Consider the following 22,832-nt stretch of genomic DNA (forward strand, 5'->3'; position numbering starts at 1 on the left):
CCTGAGATCGCGCTTCACGGGGGCCTCTTCCTGCCCGTCGTGGAGGCTTCGGGCTACGAACTGACGAGGTAGCATGCCAGGGAGGAGACGGCAGCGGGGGAGGCGGCGACGGACCGCTTCATAAGTAAGTATAGAAGTAATGATGTTAATAGTATCAATAGTAGTAGTATAGCAGGAGGAGGAAGAAGATTAGGAGGAAAAAAGGAGAAAAGAGGAGGAGGAGGAAGATTGGGAGGAAAAAGATGAAAAGAGGAGGAGGAGGAGGAGAGGGGGCGAACTGTATCATAAGTAAGTATAGAGGTAATGGTGTTAACAGTAGTAGGAGGAGGAGGAAGAGGATTAGGAGGAAAAAGGAGAAAAGAGAAGGGTAAAGAAAGAGAGGGGAGTAGAGTGTAATTTCCATAACTTGCAATAATGTTTAATACAAGGATGACATAGAGAATAATGTCTGTCAATACCGATTTGTGACGAGTATAAGGATGGTATTAAAGCTGTGATTATGTGCTCTCTCTCTCTCTGTCTCTCTCTCTCAGGTGAGCCAGTCATGTGCGGCTCCTACACCCTCGCACCTGGGAAGGCCGTGGGCGTAGCGACGCCTTACTTCCCGCAAAACTACCCCGAAAACTTCGAGTGCACCTGGTCCATCAAGGTATGAGGCTGGTGGCCACTGCTACTACTAGTACAAATGTTAACGTTACTACTACTGCTTCTATCCCTCCTCCTCCTTTCTTTTTGATAATGCATACCTTCTATTACAACCATGGAGGTATAATTCGTGAAGTCGACACGGCCCGCTAATCCCGTTCATTGAGGTGAAGCCGACGAACTGTCAAATCTACGGCCAAAAGATGGGGGTGGGTGAGCCTGGCCGAGCCCATTAAGAGGGAGCCTGACCTGACAACATCTGATACCTGGCCGTAAAAATGACAACTCGGGCGGATTCACTTATTAATTAATTGGGCTGATGTCGACTCCACCAATTCTACCTCCATGATTACACCTGCTACGGTTACTATTTATGTTTATATCCCTCCTCTTCTTAATACCGCATGCAAACTATTACAATTACTACTGGTACTGCTGTTGTTTCTATTCCTCCTCCTCTTTTTAATACCGTATACCTACTACTACAGCGGCTACTATTACTACTACTGTCTCTATTCCTCCTCCTCCTCCTCCAGCCGTACTGAGCGGAGGTGTGGTAGCTTTCTCTCCCGACCCGTTCTCAGAGTCAGGTCACAATGCCACCAGCCGCTAGATATACGTGTTTGACTTGCAGGAGGGAGTTCACGATGGACTTCCTCAACCAGGAAAATGGTGAGTACACTGTATGTTTTTTCTGTGAAACTGAACACAAGGTAAGTGTTAAGTTAGAAGCGATAGATAGCAAGGTACAGTTTCTGGAGGGTGTGTTAGGATTGGATGTAGCTAGTGTCGGGGAGAGTGAGTTCAAGGTAGTTGAAAAGGTAGAGAGGTTGGAAGATAGAGTAGGTGAGGTAGAGAAGAAGGTAGGTACCTTAGATTCCTTCCAGCAGGTTAGAAAAATGAGTAAGGCTGTAGCGGCAGATGTTAGTTACAGTGGTGTCGTGACGAGGAACAGGTTCCAGGTGTTAGGAGACCAAGTTGAGAGCGATCCTAGCATCGTTCTTGTCGGTGATAGTTTAGTTAGACAGCAGGACCAGGAGTTTTGTAGGAAGGGAGCGAGGCGGAGGTATGTAGTTTTTCCTGGACGTAGAATTGAGCATGTAGCTGAGAAGGTTGACGACTTAGTCGTCACTACCTCAGAGGAGACAGTGTTTGTTTACCTGGTCGGAACAAACAATGTAGTTAAAGGTAGGTCAGAGGAGGTTCTAGACAAGTACAGGAAGTTTGTCGGGAAGTTGAGGGATAGCAGGCAGCGTTCAGTTGTGTGTGGTTTGGTCCCTCGGCACGATGTTAGTTCCCTCATTCTCAGTAGAATGCTGGGGATTAACGAACGTGCCAGGGATCTGTGTAGTCGTGAGGGAGTCATGTTTGTGGACGTCTGGGATAATTTTATTCATGACAGGAGCTTGTTTGCTAACGATGGACTTCACCTAAATTGTGTAGGCAAGGCGAGGCTGGGCCGAGTGTTGGATGAGGAAGTTTTGAAAGAGTTAAAGAAAAGTCAGGTGCAGCTGGAACGAGGTGTGGAAACTTCCGGCTTGGCTGGGAGTGGGAGGAGTCTTCACTCAGACGGTGAGGTCCACGGAGGTAGGAGTGTCAGGTTTCAGGTGAGGGGGGAACTAGAGGTGTGTAGTGCTGAGGAGGACGTCAGGTCACCAGACCCCCAGGTGGGGAATACTGAGGTAGCGGTCAGGTCAACAGCCACACAGGTGGGTGGTGAGGTAGAGTTAGTTGTAGATAATCGGGTCTGACGCACTATTCCAGTGAAACGACAGTTGATATATGGCGCACACTCGGCGAATAAATTAAACATCTTCTATGTAAATGCCCGTAGCATTATTCAGAAGCGTAGCCACTTGATAATTCATGCAATTACTGAAAAACCCGACTTCATTTTGATCGCAGAAACATGGCTAAATACGCGTGACAGGCATCAGTTAAGTGAAGTAGCTATCAATGGTTACAACGCGTTTGCTAAGTGTCGTCTACACAAAAAAGGTGGAGGTGTAATAATATATGCTAAAAGAAATTAAAAAGTCATTCAGTTTAACACAACCGAAACAGAGGCTTATGATTAATTGTATGTACAAACGACGATCAATAATGAAAAGTATGTTTTGGGCGTAATTTACCGACCTCCTAAATCAAATGACGACATTGATGGAAATCTCTACGCAGAGATAAATAAAATTATCAGAAACAGAAATGCAATAATATGCGGCGACTTCAATAACCCCTCTGTTAACTGGTCTGCACTATCTGCCGACAGGGAAGGAAATAGATTAATAAATTTTGCGCAAGATACATTTCTTTATCAAACAGTTACCGCGCCGACTCGAGGAAATAACATTCTGGATTTAGTCTTCACGACCGACAGCCACCTCATAACTGCCTGTGAGGTCGGCGACCCATTTGCAAGCAGTGACCACAACATAATCAGATGCGTTTTAAATATTGAAACAAAAGCACGAGAAAACTCACTCCTAATACCTAACTATAGTAAAGCAAAGTTTACGGACCTAAGAAGAGAATTGGCTTCAGTAAATTGGAATCATTTGCTAAATAACGTCAGCGTTCAAGAAATGTATAATCGTTTTACTGCACAAATCACAGCGAACTTAAATAAATTCATCCCACTCAAGCCACGAAGGACAGAGAATCAAAAGCCGTTATGGATGACTAATTACCTGCAGAAAATCATCGTCGAAAAAAGAAAACTGTATAAGAAATATAAACTGTCACACACTTCACAGGATCATACTAATTACATCAATGTCAAGAGAGAGTGCGAGAGGAAAATCAGAAAACAGAAACGCGAATATATAAAAATATCACTTGATGCGAAGAAAAATCCCAGATTATTTTTCAGTTACATAAGAAGCAAAAAAAAAACCTGTAAAAAATAATATCGGCCCACTATTAGTAAATGGCGATACGATTAATGATGATAAAGGCATGGCGTCGGTCCTAAATTCAACCTTTAGTAGCGTATTCACAAAAGAGAACATGACATCGATCCCAGCCCCGAGGACTATTTTTCAAGGCCTTGAAGAACATAAGCTTGCGTTGACCGAAATCGATATCAATGAAGTGCGTGCGTACCTGTAAAAAATAGATTCAAATAAATCTCCGGGCCCCGACAATTGTTGTCAACAACTAGAATTACCTATAACGTTAATGTTCAACAAGTCATTAGCACAGGCTAGTCTGCCTCTAGAGTGGAAAAAGGCCAATGTTACCCCGATATTTAAAAAAGGAGATAAAAAACAAGCCAGTAATTATCGTCCTATCAGCCTTACGTCTGTCCTAATTAAATTATTCGAAAAAATAATCACTTTCGTAGAAACAAATGATTTGATAACTGGTAATCAGCATGGATTTCGTAGTAATCGATCTTGCCTTACCAACTTATTAACTTTTTTCAATGACGTTTATTCAAGTTGGGACGCCCGAGCCCCATATGACGTAATTTACCTAGACTTTCAGAAAGCGTTTGATAAAGTTCCCCACGTTAGGCTTATTTCAAAACTGCGTTCCCACGGTATTAGTGACCATCTATGTGCGTGGATTCATGACTGGCTCACCGACAGAGAACAGCGTGTAGTTCTTAATGGTGAAGCATCCGATTGGCAACCCGTAACCAGTGGCGTGCCCCAAGGTTCGGTCCTGGGGCCAACACTATTCATAGTTTACGTGAACGATTTAGAGACTGATATCCTGTCAAAAGTAGCCAAATTCGCCAACGACACCAAATTAGGAGGTACGATAACGAACAGTAAAAATTGCGAGAACATTCATTCAGACTTAATAAGACTTGCCGATTGGAGCGAAAAATGGCAAATGTGTTTCAACGTAGATAAATGTAAAGTAATGCACATAGGTGAAAAGAATCCTAACTTTAAATATCAGCTTCAAGGACATGAGCTCAGCGAAGTAAAACAAGAAAAAGATCTTGGTGTCGTTATCAGTAACACTCTTAAAATGAGTGATCAATGTTATGTGGCGAGTAAAAAAGCCAATATGATGCAAGGATTAATCTCAAGAAACTTTAATAAATCACCCGAACTTATGAAGAGATTATATTTAGCATTTGTAAGACCACACCTAGAATACGCCGTTCAGTTCTGGTCACCGAATTATATCAAAGATCAAGTCTTGCTAGAAAGGATACAGCGACGAGCAACCAAACAAATTCCAGCGCTCCGTAACTTGACGTATGATGAGCGTTTAAAGCGTTTATATAGATGTTTTCTTTAAAGAAGCGAAGAGTAAGAGGGGACTTAATTGAAGTGTTCAAAATCCTTAACAGATTCGAAAACATTAACCCAGATAGTCTATTTCAGAGAGACACCAACACAAGAACACGCAGCAACGGTATGAAGTTAAAGGGAAACCGATGTAACACATTGGCGCGCGGAAGTTATTTCAATAATAGAGTCATCGGTCACTGGAATAGACTCCCACCGTCAGTAGTTAGCGCACAGAGCATTAATAGCTTCAAGTCTTCATTGGATAAGTATTTCAGGGATATAAGATTTTACTGACCCTTTTTCATACGTTTCAGGCAGTGAGGTGTGGGTACAGTAATGTTAACAGGATACTGGAGCGTACCCCTGTACCGAAGGTAAACGAAGATCAAGCCTCTACCGGTAACCCCTGAAACTACATCTCACCCCATCGTGAGCAGTCCAATTTAATACTAGCTTTTATTTATTTTTTATTTTTTATTTTTATGACTCAACTACATACACTGTTTACTGACCCTTTTTCGTTTGTCTCAGGCAGCCTGCAGCACGAGTACAACCTGAAGACATTAGTTTCCCCCACAGCTTAGGTCACCAGTAGCGTAAGTTAAGGGTAGTAATTTCCTCTTATTTCTCTCTTTACTGTAAAATTTCCATGTCCCTTTCTTCCTAAAAGGCACATGGTGTTCTCTTCTAATTGTTTCCTACCGGCACGTTGCCGGAGGGTGAGGTGGGTGGGGAGGAGCCTTCATCTATTCTATCCTGTCCTACCACACGTAAATTACTAGTAGTAGCGGTAGTAAACTGTAAACAGACACCCTCGCCATAGACCGACAGGTCTTCTGGTGTCTGTTCTTCCTATGTATTCCTCCTCCTTATACTGTTTACCTGAAGAACACAAAGAGACGCAAAGCAGCAGGTAGACACTCCTACTTTTCCTACTCTTACTTCCTGCTTCCAGACGAACTACACCCAACTGCTATTTACCTGCTCCTCCTTCGGGCTCGGCGAGGGGGACTACCTGTCGGTGCAGCACGGCCAGGACGACACCATTGCCCTGTACGTGCCGGCCCTCACCACCACTGTAATGAGAGAACACCACCACACCCCCACCGCCACTGTAATGAGAGAACATCACCACAGCACCACCGCCACTGTGATGAGAGAACACCACCACACCCTCACCGCCACTGTAATGTGAGAACACCACCACAGCACCACACCCTCACCGCCACTATAAATTATATATCACCACACACCATCCCTCATCCCCACTAGACTTGAAAGATATAGAGAGATACGGACACACATATACCTCAGGCTTTTTTGTGTGTATCTAGCGGACTTTTTGTTCATATTTTGACCCTGAAATGTCTCCTTTACTGTAAAAAAAAAAAAAAAACTTCATTACTATACTTTAAAACCACACACTTTCACTATATTTCTAAAGGCATAACCGACCTCACTGCCTCCTCACCATAATTAACTACACAACCTCACAAATACTTTGAATATATATATAAAAAAAAAAACTGCAGCTTCATCATCATACTTGTTAAACACACACCCTCACTATACTTTTAGAGACATAATCAACTGCAGCTTCATCATCATACTTATTAAACACACACCCTCACTATACTTTTAGAGACATAATAAACCACTCTGCTTCATCACTATACTTATAAACCACACACCCTCGTAATAATCTAGACATAACAAACCACACACACTCACTATACATATAAACCAAACCACACACTCACTATACATATAAACCAAACCACACACTCACTATACATATAAACCAAACCACACACACTCACTATACATATAAACCAAACCACACACACTCACTATACATATAAACCAAACCACACACACTCACTATACATATAAACCAAACCACACACACTCACTATACATATAAACCAAACCACACACACTCACTATACATATAAACCAAACCACACACTCACTATACATATAAGCCAAACCACACACACTCACTATACTTTCAATACACAACAAGCTACTTAACTCTAACCACTACCACTACGGACAAACCAACATCAGTCCCCCCCTCCCCCCCCATGCAACACACAAACACACCTCATCACATTTTTAAAGGCGAAATAACACAGCACGCCACAGCCATACACCGCCACTGCGATATCACAACACACAATCATCACCACCACCACCACACGACATCACCACATTAAGGAGTATCAATGAACACACGCCTTCACCACCAATGTAATGACCTGACAACACCAATATCATCACGTACTCATCACTTTGTGGAATGTATAACGAATCACACACTACAGTCATCACCACTTTATAGGGATTAGGATACAATTTACATCTTCACCACCATTGATGTGATGATTTAAAACGATGCTCATCACCACCGCCACCACTATTGCTACTCTGTCCTTCACCACCACCCCTTTAATTACTGGGCTAACAACAACACCGCACACCCTCAACACCATTACTTGTCATCACCATCAATGACGATCCAAACCACTACTTGTCATCACCATCAGTGTAGAGACGATAGGCTACAATACCAATCCATCACCACCACACACTGTCACCATCACCACCACGACGCTACACCACCACCATCACGATAAATCAACAGTCACCGCTATATTGCACTTTAAAGACGTAACACACACACACACACACACACGTCGCCCTGCCTAGTGAACATGACTCACCCACACAGTTACCATTGCTAGAGAAAACTATGAATACAATGACACCAAGACCAGCATTATTTTAGACTATTCACCCACCATAGTATCAAACAAAACACGAAGACACACACAAAAAACGTAAAAAAAAAGACCCCTCAAACGGTACACATTACTGCAACCCTTGACAAAACACACTTATTAACTCTTATAGGAGGAAAAAGACTAACATAACCTAAAGAGTGACTGTCCAATAAGCGGGTCGTCTACAGTTAGCACATGGTCATCACAGGTTCCGTGGGCAGCTGGGTCCTGAGGGGGTCGTGTACCCTTCCAGCAGCCTGACCCTGGGATTCCACTCGGACTGCCGCACGGTGGGCCAGGGCATGGACTGCTATGTGGACGCCATCGGTCAGTAGTAGTAGTAGTAGTAGTAGTTGAAGAAGGAGGAGGAGGAAATAAAATGATGACAAAAATAAAAGACAGATGATGATAAAGAGTAACAATAACAAAGGGATGAAGACGAACAAAGTAAAATCAGCTGAAAGAAATAAAGGAAAGCAAGAGGAGGAAGAGGAGGAGGAGGAGAAGGATTAATCTGTCTGCTGTTTATGGTGACAGGTAAAGGCAACATTAATTAACAGGTAAACAATTATAATGCTGAGTTCACAACAATAAAACATCTAACTGTGCATCTGTGTGTGTGTGTGTGTGTGTGTGTGTGTGTACAAAACCCTTCTTCCCCCAGGTTCCACCCCCACGTGGGCCACCTCCCCCGTGTGTGGGCTACCGAACAGAGTGAAGCTGAATCGCATGACCGGGGGAACGGAAACTATTGAACACCAGTACCCGTGGCAGGTAAGTCCTCCCCCCCCCCCCCCTCTCTCTCTCTCTCTCTCTCTCTCTCTGTGCGTGTGTGGTAATTTGTGGAATCAATAGTCGCTTGCGCAATATTGTATAAACACTGCTTTCTCTCTCTCTCTCTCTCTCTCTCTCTCTCTCTCTCTCTCTCTCTCTCTCTCTCTCTCTCTCAGGTCCTCCTCTACATCAGATGGAGTGACTACCAAGTGACCTGTTCGGGGTCACTCATACACTCTGAATGGGTCATCACCGCCTCACACTGTCTCCGCAGGTAACACACACACACACCTGGTTTGGGGCAATTAATCTAGTCAGGTATTTGATTACTTACTTATTACGTTACTTTAGTTACATATTTGTTCACTCAGTGGAGGCGCTCAACATTATTTTCTTCTGGTATATGCTTAAAATGAAGAAAAAAATACTATACTAATATCAGCTAATAAATTTTCCGTTGTGCAAAATTCCTACGCATATACAATAACGGTTATGACAGTTTTCAAGCGAGTATCGCACACACACACACACACACACACAAGGGGACTGACTGTGTGCGTGCTTGCGTGTTTCTGTGAGCGTGCGTGCCTGTTCCTACGTCTCTCTCTCTCTCTCTCTCTCTCTCTCTCTCTCTCTCTCTCTCTCTCTCTCTGTGTGTGTGTGTGTGTGTGTGTGTGTGTGTGTGTGTGTGATAACAGGTTGAAAATTATTGGTGTATACTTCCACTGGTAAATTTCGTGTGAGTGTATAAAGGTGGAAATATCAATACTAATGTTTACTTTCTTACATGAACGTGTGTGTGTGTGTGTGTGTGTGTGTGTGTGTGTGTGTGTGTGTGTGTGTCCCAGGACGAAGGACGGCACGCTGTTGACCCCCAGCGTGAAGGTACACCTGGGCGTGGTCACCAGGGACGGGGGCGGCGAGGTAGTGACGGAGGCAAGCAAGGTCATCCTCCATCCTAAGCTCAACTTTCTCTACGACGTGGCTCTCCTCAAGTGTGTGCCCTCTCCTTTCATTATAGTGTCAATGCCTTAATTTTCCTTACAGCATAGGAAGCAACTCAAAGGCAACAACAAACAAGATGCCCGTTAGAATCTCGCAGTTAGGGTCTCTTGATTATATTATGTTCACTTGATGATATCCTATAACCGTGAACTTTTTAAATGTTTCGCTATAACATTAATGCCTAGAGTTCGTGTTTCCTCTCACTTGTAAATTACTGTGTACTGCATGAAAATATCCCACCACTAGGATCTTTGGATTATATAACAATTGAGCTTTAACCATCACCAGTCGATTCACTTCCTTGGTTGCGTTACCCCATATCAAACATTAACTTATATAGCTACCCACACTACCTACTCCACACTCGCTAAACTACGCATAGCAATCACTACATCAGGCCTAGCCGCATTTCCTTTACATCACATCCATTCCTCGCCACACCAAGCTTTAGTCACACCTTATATACGACACCCAACATCCCATACCTCTGCCATGCACACCTCACTCGCCTCGGCGCTAGGTTGGAGCGCCCTGTGGCCTTCAGCACCACCATCCGCCCCATCTGCCTGCCGCCGCGAAGCCTCGTGGACGTATCTCCTGAAGGGGCCAAGCTAGAGATCTCCGGCTGGGGCAACGACGAGACTGGTAATACACTCTGCTACACGTCTGGAACAGCCTGATAAACCTATATAAATGGGGCACGAGTTTAGACGTTTAGCTGTTTAGGCCATTGAAGAATTTACCGATTTGTTTTGCCAAGTATTTACACACATATAAATGAAAAAAAAAGATTAGTATCAACTAGTATAGGGACGTATTCAACTTATACTTAGCTTTGTTACAGTCATTTATCGAAATGGCTAAATTCTTATAGAAGCGGCGTATTCTCTCACTTCCCAGGCAAGAAAAGCAACGTGCTGAACATGATAGAAAGGACCGGGATGTCTTCAGCCAAGTGCAAGCCTTACTTCCCCAAGTACATCACGGAGCACCACTTCTGCACGTACGGCAACGACAGGAAGCACATCTGCATCGTGAGTACGGAGGCGACACCTGCGCTCCCTTCATTTGAGTATGTTGTGGCTTTTTTTTTTTTTTCATTAGGGTACTATGATTTACGATTTCCTGTGCACGTGAGGTTATTGTTGTATCGTGGAAAAAAAAAAAAAAAGTTGGCAAAAACAAGTATCTAAAAGATGAAATTTTAGCCATGTTTTAGGCCACAGCAGACCGAGTGCGCCATTTTTTCCCTGTTAGTCCAGCACCTCATGGCCGTTATTTTCCCTCAGGGGGACTCGGGCGGCCCCGTCATGATGGAGCTGGAGGGTCGCCTGGTGGCCATGGGCATCACCAGCTTCACGGCGACGAGTACCTGTGACGGCACGCTGCCCGACGGCCACTCCTCCGTCCCGTACTTCCTCGACTGGATAGAGGAGGAGACGGGCATCAAGCTGCCTTCGTGAGGGTTTATCCTTCCTCTAATACGGAGACACAAGTGACAACATTGAAGTACTTTGGACAACACAAAACAGAACACAAACGCTCAGTGTCATCCGCTCCTACCTTTTACTGTATTTCAGATTCAAAGATTGTTACATTTAAAATGAAGTTAAACAGAGCAGCTAAATATTTTAAAAGTAAATAAATAGGGATCTTTTCCGTTTGGCGTACAGCGCTAAAATTAATTTTAATATAGATTTTCTTATGTATTTTTGTCCGTAGAATCCGAATATGACAACCGTTTTATGGAGAAACGAACAGTTTTTAAGTTATTTTCCTTTGAAGTTAAACCATAATACCATGGTGGATTTCAATAACTATCTAAGAGAGGTGAGACTTACAAAATAACCTAACCTAACCTAACCTAACCTAACCCAACCCAACCCCTAACCTAACCTAACCTAACCTAACCCAACCCCTAACCTAACCTAACCTAACCTAACCTAACCTAACCCCTAACCTAACCTAACCTAACCTAACCTAACCTAACCTAACCCCTAACCTAACCTAACTTAACCCCTAACCTAACCTAACCTAACCTGAAATACTGAAAAATATTGCTAATTTTCAGAAAAATTAAAAGGATGACTTCTTTGTTTGTTTTTTTATATGTACTGAACTAGTTCTGTATTAATAAATTGTATATAATACTGAATATTACGACTTTTTAAAGTTTGAATTCCTTCAGTAATAGATAGGAAGAAAATAACTTTAAAGGCAAATAACTCAAAAACTGTTAATTTCTCCAAAAAAATAATGTGATATTCTGATTCTACGGACAAAAATACATAGAAAAATCTATATTAAAATTACTTTTAGCGCTGTACGCCAAACGGAAAAGACCCATAAATAGTAAAACAATGAGCACTGGGCATCACTGTTTCAGCCAACTAAAATCATTACACTAAGACCCTGAAGGAAGATGTGAATGAAATGGTTGTCTCAGTAATAAAGTCTGCAATAATAGCTTGTGATGTTTGAAAACCCCATAATAAGAAATAAGCTGATGTTGAGAAAAGATACTACTATAATAATAATCAGTTTATTAACAAGACCATATTGTGGAAATTATTCCGTCTGTATATATTGTATATTCCTATTATTATTACTCAAATGATATTCAATTAGAATTAGGGAAAAAGTGGTAGTACTTCAATACCACTAAATAATTAGAAGCAGTGAGATGAGTGTCAAGCTAAGAGCAGCGATGGACTGTGGGAACAACCTTGCCATCCTGTACCCTCTGGGGTGTCAGGAGGTGATGGAGGACGTGGGGTCGGATGAGCTGATCCACCAGCTGAAGACACTTGCATACACACTGCAATCCATGGGCCAGGATAATAGGGCCTTCCAGGAGTACATTCCACTGGCCATGCATATCTCCGATGAGTTTATCCTGACATACGGTAGTTGCAATGTTCAGCTTCTCATCGCGTGCTGTATCACTGACATACTACGAGTCAAAGTGAAGGAATGACTACCAGATTGCCAAGGAGGTCATTTTCAGGTGCTACAACACCCTGAAACCTTATATCCAGGCTTTCTTCAACACGGTTCTGATCCTTGGCAGTGAGGAAAAGAGTTAAGTCACCTTGAAAAAGGTGTACGATCTCATCTACGAACTCAATCACACCTGTCCATCTGTACCGCTCGTTGTGCTGCCCCAAATGGAGTACAAGCTCAAGAGTGTGGACGAGGAGGAACGCTACAGGTCTGTGTCCTTGCTTGCAAGCATGTTCTCTGAGAAGGACTCCAATGTGGCCATCAACCACATGCCGCTCTGGGAGGCCTTCTTGGGCAGGTTCAATGACGTCAACATCAAGATCCGGACCAAGTGCGTTCAGTACTCATTGCATTTCCTCCTCAACCACCCACCACAAGTTGGGAAATATAAGCTCAGCGGTGAGGTGTTCCCCAGCACTGGGGGGACCCTGAGCCCTGTGTGCCAGCGGTTTGCAGAGACTGACGTGCCCAAACAGGCCAAGCATCACTCTTCACACTGCTTCTAACTGTTTTGTGATATATTTTGTGGTATTGAATTACTACCACTTGCTCCCTAAATCCAACTTATTATCATTAGATTAATAATAATAATATAAAATATAGAGACAGCATAATTTCCACACATATATTTACTTTCTTAAAAGATGCCATTACAATTGTTAGACTTGGCATATGTAAACTCCACCTAACCAGGCACTGGTGCTGGCAGGTGAAGGAGGTATATTTGCAACACGTGATTTACTCGTTCATTAACGTGTGTACAGTCAACAAAGGATGCATCTCCATGACTAAACATTTTTGGGCCTGAGATATTTCAAGTGTGGCTTCTTGGAAAATACAACATTATTATAAAATTATTAGATTAAATAGATGTACACACTATTGATACTGCTCTGAGGTAAAAAGATACTTTAATTATTTGTTGACTGTCCACAGTTCAAATGTTTAGGCATTACATTCAAGATGTTGACCTCTGTTGACACTCACTATGGGATGACTGACAAGAAACAAACTGTCGACCATTCAATATACAACTTCCATGATGGTGTGTGGGCGGCCTTGCTCTGAGTTGTCTTTTGCATAAATTATACAACTTAAAGCCAAACAATTTTTCATTAGTCATATCTTGACTTGTAAGCCAGGTAACTTTTAATTAGTGGAGACAAATTAAGCAGTGTGCTGTTAGGTATAAAATAACTTAAAAAATTCTTTGCATTATCTTACTCCAATGGTGCTGGCTTTCCCTTTCCATCTCTAAGTTTCCTACCAAGCATGAGGTGCATTACAGAAGTCAATATTATAGGCAGAATAGCTGGCTAGTGTGAGGCTTGCATTATCATAATACTTTTCTTTCAGACACATATACATTTGTTTGTGCTCTGTGACTGTACAGAACATACACCTCACAGAGCCAGCAACATTTCCACACACAACCTGTCAGTGACTCCCCCAACATCACACCACTGGCCTGCTGAGTGCCATACTTCCTGAGGCCACCATTCAACAAGCACCACTAAGCCCCTAGTCTTTGCTGTCCCATTAAATCCCTGCCATTTTAAATATCTTCACTTATTCTACAAAACCATGACAATTGCACTTCCCTAAACATTCTCCCTTATATCTGACACTCATTTTTAACCTGCCTGCCTAAAACATCCCAAAGATTGTTCCATTTCTTATTACCCCAAACTCAATTTCTTGTAATATCCAACGTGACATTTTCATCTGATGCTCACTCCTTTTCTGAAACCTCAACCCTTTTTTTCTTTATAAATATTCCACTCAACCATTCAACACACCCCAATCTAATACTATGCTCAACGTTTTTGCCAAAGACAGGAGGATTTGGTCTATTCTAACACCAAGAACAGTGTTGGGAGGGAGTTGAGGGGAAGGACTATTATTCGGTATGCAGTTAATCCATCACAAGAGCTCCGAGGTGAAATACAGAAAAAAGTTTGATTGCAAGAATTTCCTGTAAGAACCATCATAGTATGTGTGACAAGGAGGAATGATGAGAGTTTAGTTTTGAGTAAAATGAGATTATGTTATGATAAACATGTAAACAATGGCAAAACCTGATTATCTACAGAGAAGTGAGCTGATTATTTATTTTTTTAGGAAAAAATTAATATATAGCAACCATACATGAATGACTTGAGAAATTATTATGCCCATACATGAGCATATGGATTGTGCTTGGCCCTATGCATATCACAACTGTATGCATGTATGTATACACACACACACACATACACACATATATACACATGTAAACACACACACACACACACACACACACACACACACACACTTGTAACCCCAAACAAATACATATGTGCATACACATGCATGCTCAGTCCCCAAATTCACATTTTAAATTCCGTGAAATGCAGATAATTTAACCTCTCCTTTGACAAACCTGAAACACTACAAAGCATAGAAATCACTGTTGAAATGCATGGTGGCACAAAAAGCTTTAATTTTAGCATAAGTTTAGGATTTACAGAGATCCACGGTGCTGCTGTTGCTGCTCATCCACTTCTTCCTTTCTACAATAAACTAGTTCTACTATGAAGCATTGAGTGTTATATATGACACAGACAAACTACTTTAAAAATATATCTAAACATTCTGCTGCTATGGTCTAAATCTATGTGTGTATCACTACTCCTGATCAGCCAAGGCCGACTGTCACTGGTGGCTGGCTGACCCATGGCTGCTGCTGCTGCTGGCACACTCACTGGTGCCAGAAACACTTTGTCAAGCAAAACAGCTCCATAATAGTGACATTTGGCAGAGTGCTAATAAAACAATAGTGCTGAAAGTAAGTGCGCTTTGAAGTGGGTTCTTTCCTAATCAATATCCTGACCACTAATGTGTCACAGAGTCATAAATACAAAAGGTGAGGCTTGGATGCTCATGGCAGAGACAGATCAGCTTCTGCAATGTGGTGATGCAAAACTGCTGTAAAAGGTAACACTTAGGTGTAGTATTTCTTGCTATCATCTAATGTTACCTTACCTGGTAGGCACTGACTCACTGTGGCGAAGTTCGCGCATATTACTACTTTTCATCGTTGTTTGGAATTGTTAAGCATCAACAATCTGACACAAGAGTCAGTCTCTGCCATGTGAGCTTCCAGCAAAACTTTGTGCTAACGTTAATACTGCTCCAAACTGAATGATGGGTTACATGGCACTCCTCAATAGTAATTACTATTATTCACTCTTTAAAAACATCATGAAACTTGCTGCTTTGGTAATTCACAAAATTATGGTGATGACAGTGGAATGATGGAAAACTGTTTCCTCCTCCACCAAGATCTGGGAAGAGTAATGGACAATGTTTGACACACATGAATTGTTGTGGACAAGACTATTGGGCTGTAAAGTGTGGTTTTGAGAATGTTAGTTAGGCATTATGATGCTCCCTTTGGGAAAGCTGGCAACTGCATTTTGTCACATTATGATCAGTCAATTGAAACAAATAAAAAAATAATAAATTTTGATATTTGTACTATAATAAACTCTTACAGCTAAAAAGAGAACGTAGCTATCACTTAGTTCTTGACAAGATGTTTCTCCTTGATCAAAATGTACTCAGCTATGGAGCCACAGGGGCACCATGGCGGTCTTAAGCCACACTGCTGGCAGTCGGTGGCCTGGCTGTGGCACTACAAGGAGGCATTGAGGCCTTGGCCCATGTTGGCACCTGTCTTGTGGTGGCCTGCATCCCCCCCAATGCCCATGTGGCCAGTGTAGTAGCGGGAGTGGTACACGTCAGCCAGGTTGTTCCTCCCGCCCTTGGCAGCCAGGTTGGTGATGCTGTACTCGGTGAGGGAGTCGTGCTGTACAGTTGGTCCTCCATGGGAAACTTTGGGCATCAGGCTGGTGTACTTCTTATTTAGGGAAGCCGAACCCTCCCGTGGACACTCGTCTTGCTCCGTGCTGCTGCAGGAGCTGAATGACTGCTCACTCACCATGCTTTCCTCCTCTTCCTCTTCCTCCTCCTCCTCCTCCTCTTCTTCCTCTTCCTCATAGTCATCAGTCTTGATGTAGCCCTCACTGTGCTCCTCTTTCTGGCACTCCCGGCACTTGGATGGCTCTGTGTGACCCTTCTCGTTCTTGACAGGCAAGTAGATGCTCTTGAGGAACAGTTTGTGGCAGCGGCAGCAGTTGTAAGACTTTTCTCCGTGCCGCTTCAGGTGCTGGTTGAGAATGCTGCGTTGGGAGAAGGCCTTCCCACAGTGTGTGCAGGGAAAGGGGCGCTCACCCGTGTGCACTCGTGTGTGCTGCACAAGGTACACCTTCTTACGGAATGATTTGCTGCAAACCAGGCATGAGAAGGGCTTGTCTTCTCCATGCACCTTGTCATGCTCCCTCAGGGCACTCTTCAAGGCAAAAGACTTGCCACACTCACAGCAGGTGTGAGGCTTTTCCCCAGAGTGTCGCTTGAGGTGCTGCACCAAGTTACCTTTGAGTGAGAATGCGCGCTTACACTGTGGACACTTGTGGGGCCGCTCACCAGAGTGCGTGCGCATGTGTTGGTCCAGGTAGCTCTTCTTGAGGAACAGCTTATTGCACTCTGAGCATTGGTGTGACTTGCGGTCTGTGTGCAGCTTGAGGTGCTGTGCTAGGTTACCCTTGAGGGAGAATGCGCGGTCACACTGTGGACACTTGAAGGGCTTCTCGCCGGAGTGGACCCGCGCATGCTGGTGCAAGTAGACCTTCTTGAGGAAGGTCTTGTTGCAGTCATTGCAGCGGTAGGTCTTTTGGTCTGTGTGGAGCTGCATGTGTTTGGTGAGGTTGCCCTTCAGGGAGAACTCTCGGTTGCAGATGGGACACTTGTGGGGCTTCTCCCCTGTGTGAACCCTCACGTGGCGGGTGAAGTCTGCCTTGTTGGAGAAGATCTTGCTGCACTTACACACAAAGCTTTTGTCGTGGATGGAGGGGAGAAGCAGGTCCTCAGCCTGGATGGAGGAGGAGTACAGAGAGCTGAAGTGAGCTACCGGGTAACTGCAATTGTTACTAGTGGGCAAGATGCTGCTCATCGTGTCCTGAGCTCTCTCTCTCTCTGCCTCTCTCTCCCGTGCCTGGCTGGGACCGGCTTTGAGGTGCCTCAGTTTGGTGGTGGTTTAAAATCCCTTGCAAGTGATTGAAGACTGAGCACACTGCTCCATCCTCCAACAACAGAGTATGGCACAGCCCCTCACTGTAGTCGTGTTTCCCCCATCATGCCCTGCAACAACACCATAAAACTGTTAGACTGACAGCTTCATAATGGCTACATTGGCAATATCATGATACAGTGACAGGCAATATTGCTTGTGAAAAACCACTTGCAGAGAGTTCAATATCAAGTAATGATGTTATTTAGCAAGTATCAGCCTGGTACTTAAGTCGATCATGTGTACTAAACTGCTCAGCAAATAAACTAAACTTGTGAAATTATTTATATTGCAAATGTCACCTAATGTATAGTAACCTATTATCATTTACTGATTTAAGAACTATTTACAAGTTCACATAACTTTAACCTAACAGACTGTAATCTATCACCTCTAAGGAAAATAACCTCTTCCCACTAAAATAGTACCCTATCTGCGTTTAGTTAATAATCTATTACCTTCTGGTATGCTTAATAAATAGTGACTGAAGTATTTGATATTCACTGAGCTGCTGCTTAGTAAATAGATACTCAGTGTCAAATATTCAGCATTAAAGTTAAGGGGGCCGGCTGGTCGAAAACGACGAAAATCGGTCAAATATGAAAAACTGAGAAAAAAATCCTCAGCATCAAAATATATGACTGAGCATGAAGACATTTTTTTCTATATATTATTACAAATAAATGAAAGGATAAATGCCATAATATCACTTCACTATGTTTGAATGTTACGCATTCAAAACTTTACATGGCCGTATCTCAAAATGTAAGTTATGTACCTTTGCATTTCAATTTCTCCATCATTTTTCAACTGATTTCAATGAAACCAACACCAAAACCATGCCTGGCCATGTAAGAATCAAACTATAGTGAGTTTTTTCTCGTATATGAAGTGACTGAATTATGGTGTATTTATGTCTGAATTTTTAGGGGAAAATTATGACCATGAAAGTTTGAAAATTTATATTTTGCAAACTAATGATTTTTGATACAGACTTTTGCTATACTTTCATTGGCCTAAACATGGTTCTTGTACTATAGTAATTGTTCCCATCTAGAGCAATTATCATAGTAGAAATAGCCTTTTCAAAACAATTTCAAATTTTCCAAAAATTCTCATTGGTAAAAAATGGAAAGGTGATAGATTGGGTTTTTAGGACTATATCTTAAGCGTAGGGTGTCCGTTACATCTGGTATATAAATCATGACAATAACCCATTGAATAAAGAAAAAAGGGTAAAAAACGGTCAGCCCCCTTAAAATAGCACAGTCAAAGGGCCACAAGTGGTTTCTTGTGTCACTTTTACTTAGAATTGACCCTGTATGTATCTTGTGGCCCACCTCCACCACTGCCCTGTCCCGTCCCGTGCTGCGTATTTCTGCCACCCTGCACTACATGCCAAATAATTTCAAACTAACCTAACCTAATGTAACCTATTTAACAGGGGGGCTTTGCCCCCCTTGATCCCCCTTTTATTTTCCGAGTCATTTGTTACTGCCCTGCATTCTGGGACCTAAAAAGAACCCATATTGTAAGTATTACCTTGGCAAGAGGTGGCTACCCTATCGTCAACATTACCCCTCCCATTACTCAGCCCCACACCTCAGTCACCTATGGGTCTCACGGTCACCTTACGAGAGGGTCACCTAAGCGGCCTAAGCTTCCCCTGAGCCCTGGAGTCACCCACACCCGGCAGCCACCAGGACATGTCAGGTGAGTCAGCTGGGCACCCCTGCCAACGCCACCTCCAGGACTCGCCCCCTCCATCTGACATTTCAGGGGCAGGACTCCAGTGCCTCACCCCCCCAAGGACCCCCAGGCCCCGCCACAGCACCAGGCGTCCTCGTTCACCCCCTGCGAGCCTTCCTCAGCGGGGGTAGGTGCGGAAAAATTTGAATAAAGAAAGCCGCGTTAGCCCATTTCCTCTTGTTTGTTTTTCCTTGCGCGCGTCCCTCCCATCCAAGCCTCCTTTATTTACTTTGCCGCCAGCCTCTGTTTCACGGTTATTATACTTACTCGAGTGTTGTATCCATTCCACAGGGTTAAATGATGATGGGCCGCGGCGTTGAGTTCCTCCGTGGCGCTAATACACGATAAGTAGGGCGAGTTAGGCAGGAGCGGACTGGCGTCCTCCTGCTCTTTGCTGCTGTATGAAAGGTAATGCTAATTGTTTTAATCATCATTACTAAATTTCCGGTCATTTTCAAACAAGCGGTGGAACTTTGGGAAATAGACGCCGCAGGAAGACCGCACGTCGTCAAAACAAGGAGAAATAGCCAAACAAGACAAGGATACATGGCTTGATGTCGGACTGATATCGGGCAGGAAGGGAAATAATGACATGGCTTGCATACGGCGGTCTTCGTATAAATATTGTGACGTGTTTTTTGTATGTGTAAAGCGAAATTTCTGCTTATTAAAATATAAGCCTGAATATCGATAAAACAAGCCGCACTCACAGAAAACGTATCAAAACAGACGCCGTGCAGGGAAGACTTCTCCATGGCGAGTGGGTGCATATTACTGTATAAATGTATGATGGGAGGAAATTGGAGGGACTGAGGGATGTTACAGTATGTTGTCCTTCCTTCCCTCCTTCCCTTCCTTCCTTCCTCCTTTACTTCCTTTCTACCACCACGCCAGTCGGGAAGTGAAACAGTCTAATAGCCCTAATGCACGCCCAGCCACGGGTGTTGGAATCTTCCGTGGCGCAGATATAATGTTAGGACGGATATTTATGGATTCCCAAACTACCCGAGGTGTTCAACTGGACAATGTTACTTAATAAATGTTCTTGAAGGAGGTCCGCGAGCAACAATTGTAGAAAAAAATCAGCGTTACCTCCTCCCTTGTTGTAGTACATTCATTCCTGCCATTGTGTCATTTTCGATTCGTCGTACTACCTCCCCATGTATCACTAGTTGTATCATCACATTCTGTACAGCCTGGGGGTTGGGATGGCATGTTCCTCCCTTTACCTTTGTTGTTTCCCTGCAACAATAAACTATCAATCAATCAATCAATCAATCACATATGCTTGGAGGAGATAATTAATAGATGCATCCGACAAGAAGACACCACACGTTAACTGATTAGATATAAAAAAGACTAAAAAATAGAACCGTTGTTATGGGTTTCGAAAAACAGCACCTGCAAGTTCTCATTATTGTATATATTAGAGAGAGAGAGAGAGAGAGATTACAAGGCTTGTGTAGAGGTAATTATTGCACAGATGTCGCAAGTGGTTTCACTAGTCACAAAAAATGAAAGGTGTCACCGCAGAATAACGATGGGAGGCACGTCCCCTGTAGCTTAGGAGGGAGGTTACGTGAGCCTGACTTTACCAACACGGCAATAACAGCTCTAATTACTGTCCTTGCCTACGACAGAGGGGGGAGGGTCGTGCATGGGAGATAAGGGGGTTGTGAACTTGAGAGGGAGACGAAATTAAGGCTGGATGGGTGTGTGAGGGAAGTGGTGAGTGCGAGAGTATGGACAAAGATATATGTGAAGTATCGAGGAAAGTGTGTTTGTGCGGAGAGATACTAGGAAAAGTGTGTATGTGTGTGTGTGTGTGTGTGTGTGTGTGATTTGATCATAGCAAAAGGGGCGGTAATGCTACTCGATACTCTGCTGACACCCATCTCTCTCTCTCTCTCTCTCTCTCTCTCTCTCTCTCTCTCTCTCTCTCTCTCTCTCTCTCTCTCTCTCTCTCATTCCTTATTTCTGCCTGTCTGTCTGGCTAGTCAATGGTCGACAGAGGAATGCGTCTGTCTGTCTCTATCTATATATATCTAAGAAGGCTAGTCTGTCACCACTCACCAGCTACCCGAACAATGTCTCTCTCTCTCTCTCTCTAAAATGGTGCCGTATACACTTATTTGTTCTCATTAACGCACCTGTCCCTTAAAATATCATAATGCATTGGAGGGATGGAGAGATTGAGAAGAGGAGGAGGAGGAAGAGGAAAAGAAGAGGAGGAGGAGGAGGAGGAGGAGAGGAGTGGGTCTGTAAATGTATGACGGGAGGAAAGGGGAGGGACTGAGGGATGTTATAGTATGTTGCCCTTCCTTCCCTCTTTCCCTTCCTTCCTTCCTCCTTTACTTCCTTTCTACCACCACGCCAGACGGGAAGTGAAACAGTCTAATAAAAAGCCTCTCTCTCTCTCTCTCTCTCTCTCTCTCTCTCTCTCTCTCTCTCTCTCTCTCTCTTTTCGAACTTATTCAGAGAGAGAGAGAGAGAGAGAGAGAGAGATAGAGAGAGAGTCTTCGCTCCTCATTTGTCCTCAAGATCTACCCGATTGCCTTTTGACCTGACCATTTGATCTCTCTCTCTCTCTCTCTCTCTCTCTCTCTCTCTCTCTCTCTCTCTGACCCCATCTGACCGTTCTGACCTCTCTCTCTCTCTCTCCTCTCTCTCTCTCTCTCTCTCTCTCTCTCTCTCACACACACACACACACACACTGAAGTAACGTGTTTCTGTGTGTGTGTGTGTGTGTGTGTGTGTGAGAGAGAGAGAGAGAGAGAGAGAGAGAGAGAGAGAGAGAGAGAGAGAGAGAGAGAGAGAGAGAGAGAGAGAGAGAGAGAGAGAGAGAGGATGTGACGCACTCAGATGAAAAATAAAACAATCTGGAAGGATTCAGAAATTTACCGGAGTGTAAGCGATCTTGTAGCCCTTTCTTGCTGGTGGAGGAAGAGGAGGAGGAGGAGGAGGAAGAGGAAGAAGAGGAGGAGGAGAAGGAGGAGGACGAGAGCGTGGGAGGTTTCATCGTTTTTATCATTAGCTTAATTATGCGCTTATTCACATTTTCATTATCTCATTATTATTATCATTATCATTACTATTATTACTGGTGTTCATCTATATCAAACTACTATTATCATCACTATTACCTTCCCCTCCTCCTCCTCACCACCACCATCACCACTAAACAAACACCAACACCCTCATTTCCCTCACACATTCCACGTCCTGATCTGATCCAACCTTAATTAACAGTCATTATCATAATTAATTGCAACTAAATGATACTCTCCACCACCCCCACCCCCACCACCTGATTGCGAGGACGAGAGGGGGAGGGTGAGGGAGGGATGAGAGAGAGGGGGCGAAGGGGGGAGGGGGTTATTTGATACTTTAATTCACTCTAGTGTAGAAGGAAGAAGGGGGTGGAGGGAAGGATGGAGGGAGGAATGGGGT

At 43.5% G+C, this 22,832-nt stretch overlaps 2 protein-coding genes across 2 annotated transcripts; one reads left to right on the forward strand and one right to left on the reverse strand.

Moving 5' to 3' along the window:
* The first annotated feature begins 310 nt into the window (after positions 1-310).
* Positions 311-11,416, forward strand: LOC126980626 (serine protease 48-like). The gene is made up of 9 exons (XM_050830729.1): positions 311-649; positions 5,851-6,086; positions 7,890-8,008; positions 8,346-8,455; positions 8,611-8,729; positions 9,304-9,450; positions 9,981-10,105; positions 10,361-10,494; positions 10,750-11,416. Exons 1-9 carry the CDS (start codon positions 500-502, stop codon positions 10,921-10,923), a joined length of 1,314 nt encoding a protein of 437 aa, XP_050686686.1. The 5' UTR covers positions 311-499; the 3' UTR covers positions 10,924-11,416.
* A 4,723-nt stretch (positions 11,417-16,139) lies between these two features.
* On the reverse strand, positions 16,140-19,421 carry LOC126980627 (zinc finger protein OZF-like). Its single transcript, XM_050830730.1, has 2 exons — positions 19,264-19,421; positions 16,140-17,704 (listed from the first exon to the last, which is right to left on the reverse strand). Exon 2 carries the CDS (start codon positions 17,514-17,516, stop codon positions 16,140-16,142), a length of 1,377 nt encoding a protein of 458 aa, XP_050686687.1. The 5' UTR covers positions 17,517-17,704; positions 19,264-19,421.
* Positions 19,422-22,832: the final 3,411 nt, after the last annotated feature.

This window comes from Eriocheir sinensis, chromosome 44 (genome assembly GCF_024679095.1).
Source record: "Eriocheir sinensis breed Jianghai 21 chromosome 44, ASM2467909v1, whole genome shotgun sequence".
NCBI classification, from domain to species: Eukaryota; Metazoa; Arthropoda; class Malacostraca; order Decapoda; family Varunidae; genus Eriocheir; species Eriocheir sinensis.

Excerpts from the sequence above, each read along its gene's own strand:
- LOC126980626 (XM_050830729.1), top strand. The coding sequence starts at position 500 with ATGTGCTCTCTCTCTCTCTGTCTCTCTCTCTCAGGTGAGCCAGTCATG. Across the intron at positions 8,009-8,345 it reads CTGCTATGTGGACGCCATCG|GTTCCACCCCCACGTGGGCC; the intron begins GTCAGTAGTAGT and ends TTCTTCCCCCAG. Across the intron at positions 8,456-8,610 it reads AACACCAGTACCCGTGGCAG|CTCTCTCTCTCTCTCTCTCA; the intron begins GTAAGTCCTCCC and ends CTCTCTCTCTCT.
- LOC126980627 (XM_050830730.1), bottom strand. The coding sequence starts at position 17,516 with ATGAGCAGCATCTTGCCCACTAGTAACAATTGCAGTTACCCGGTAGCT.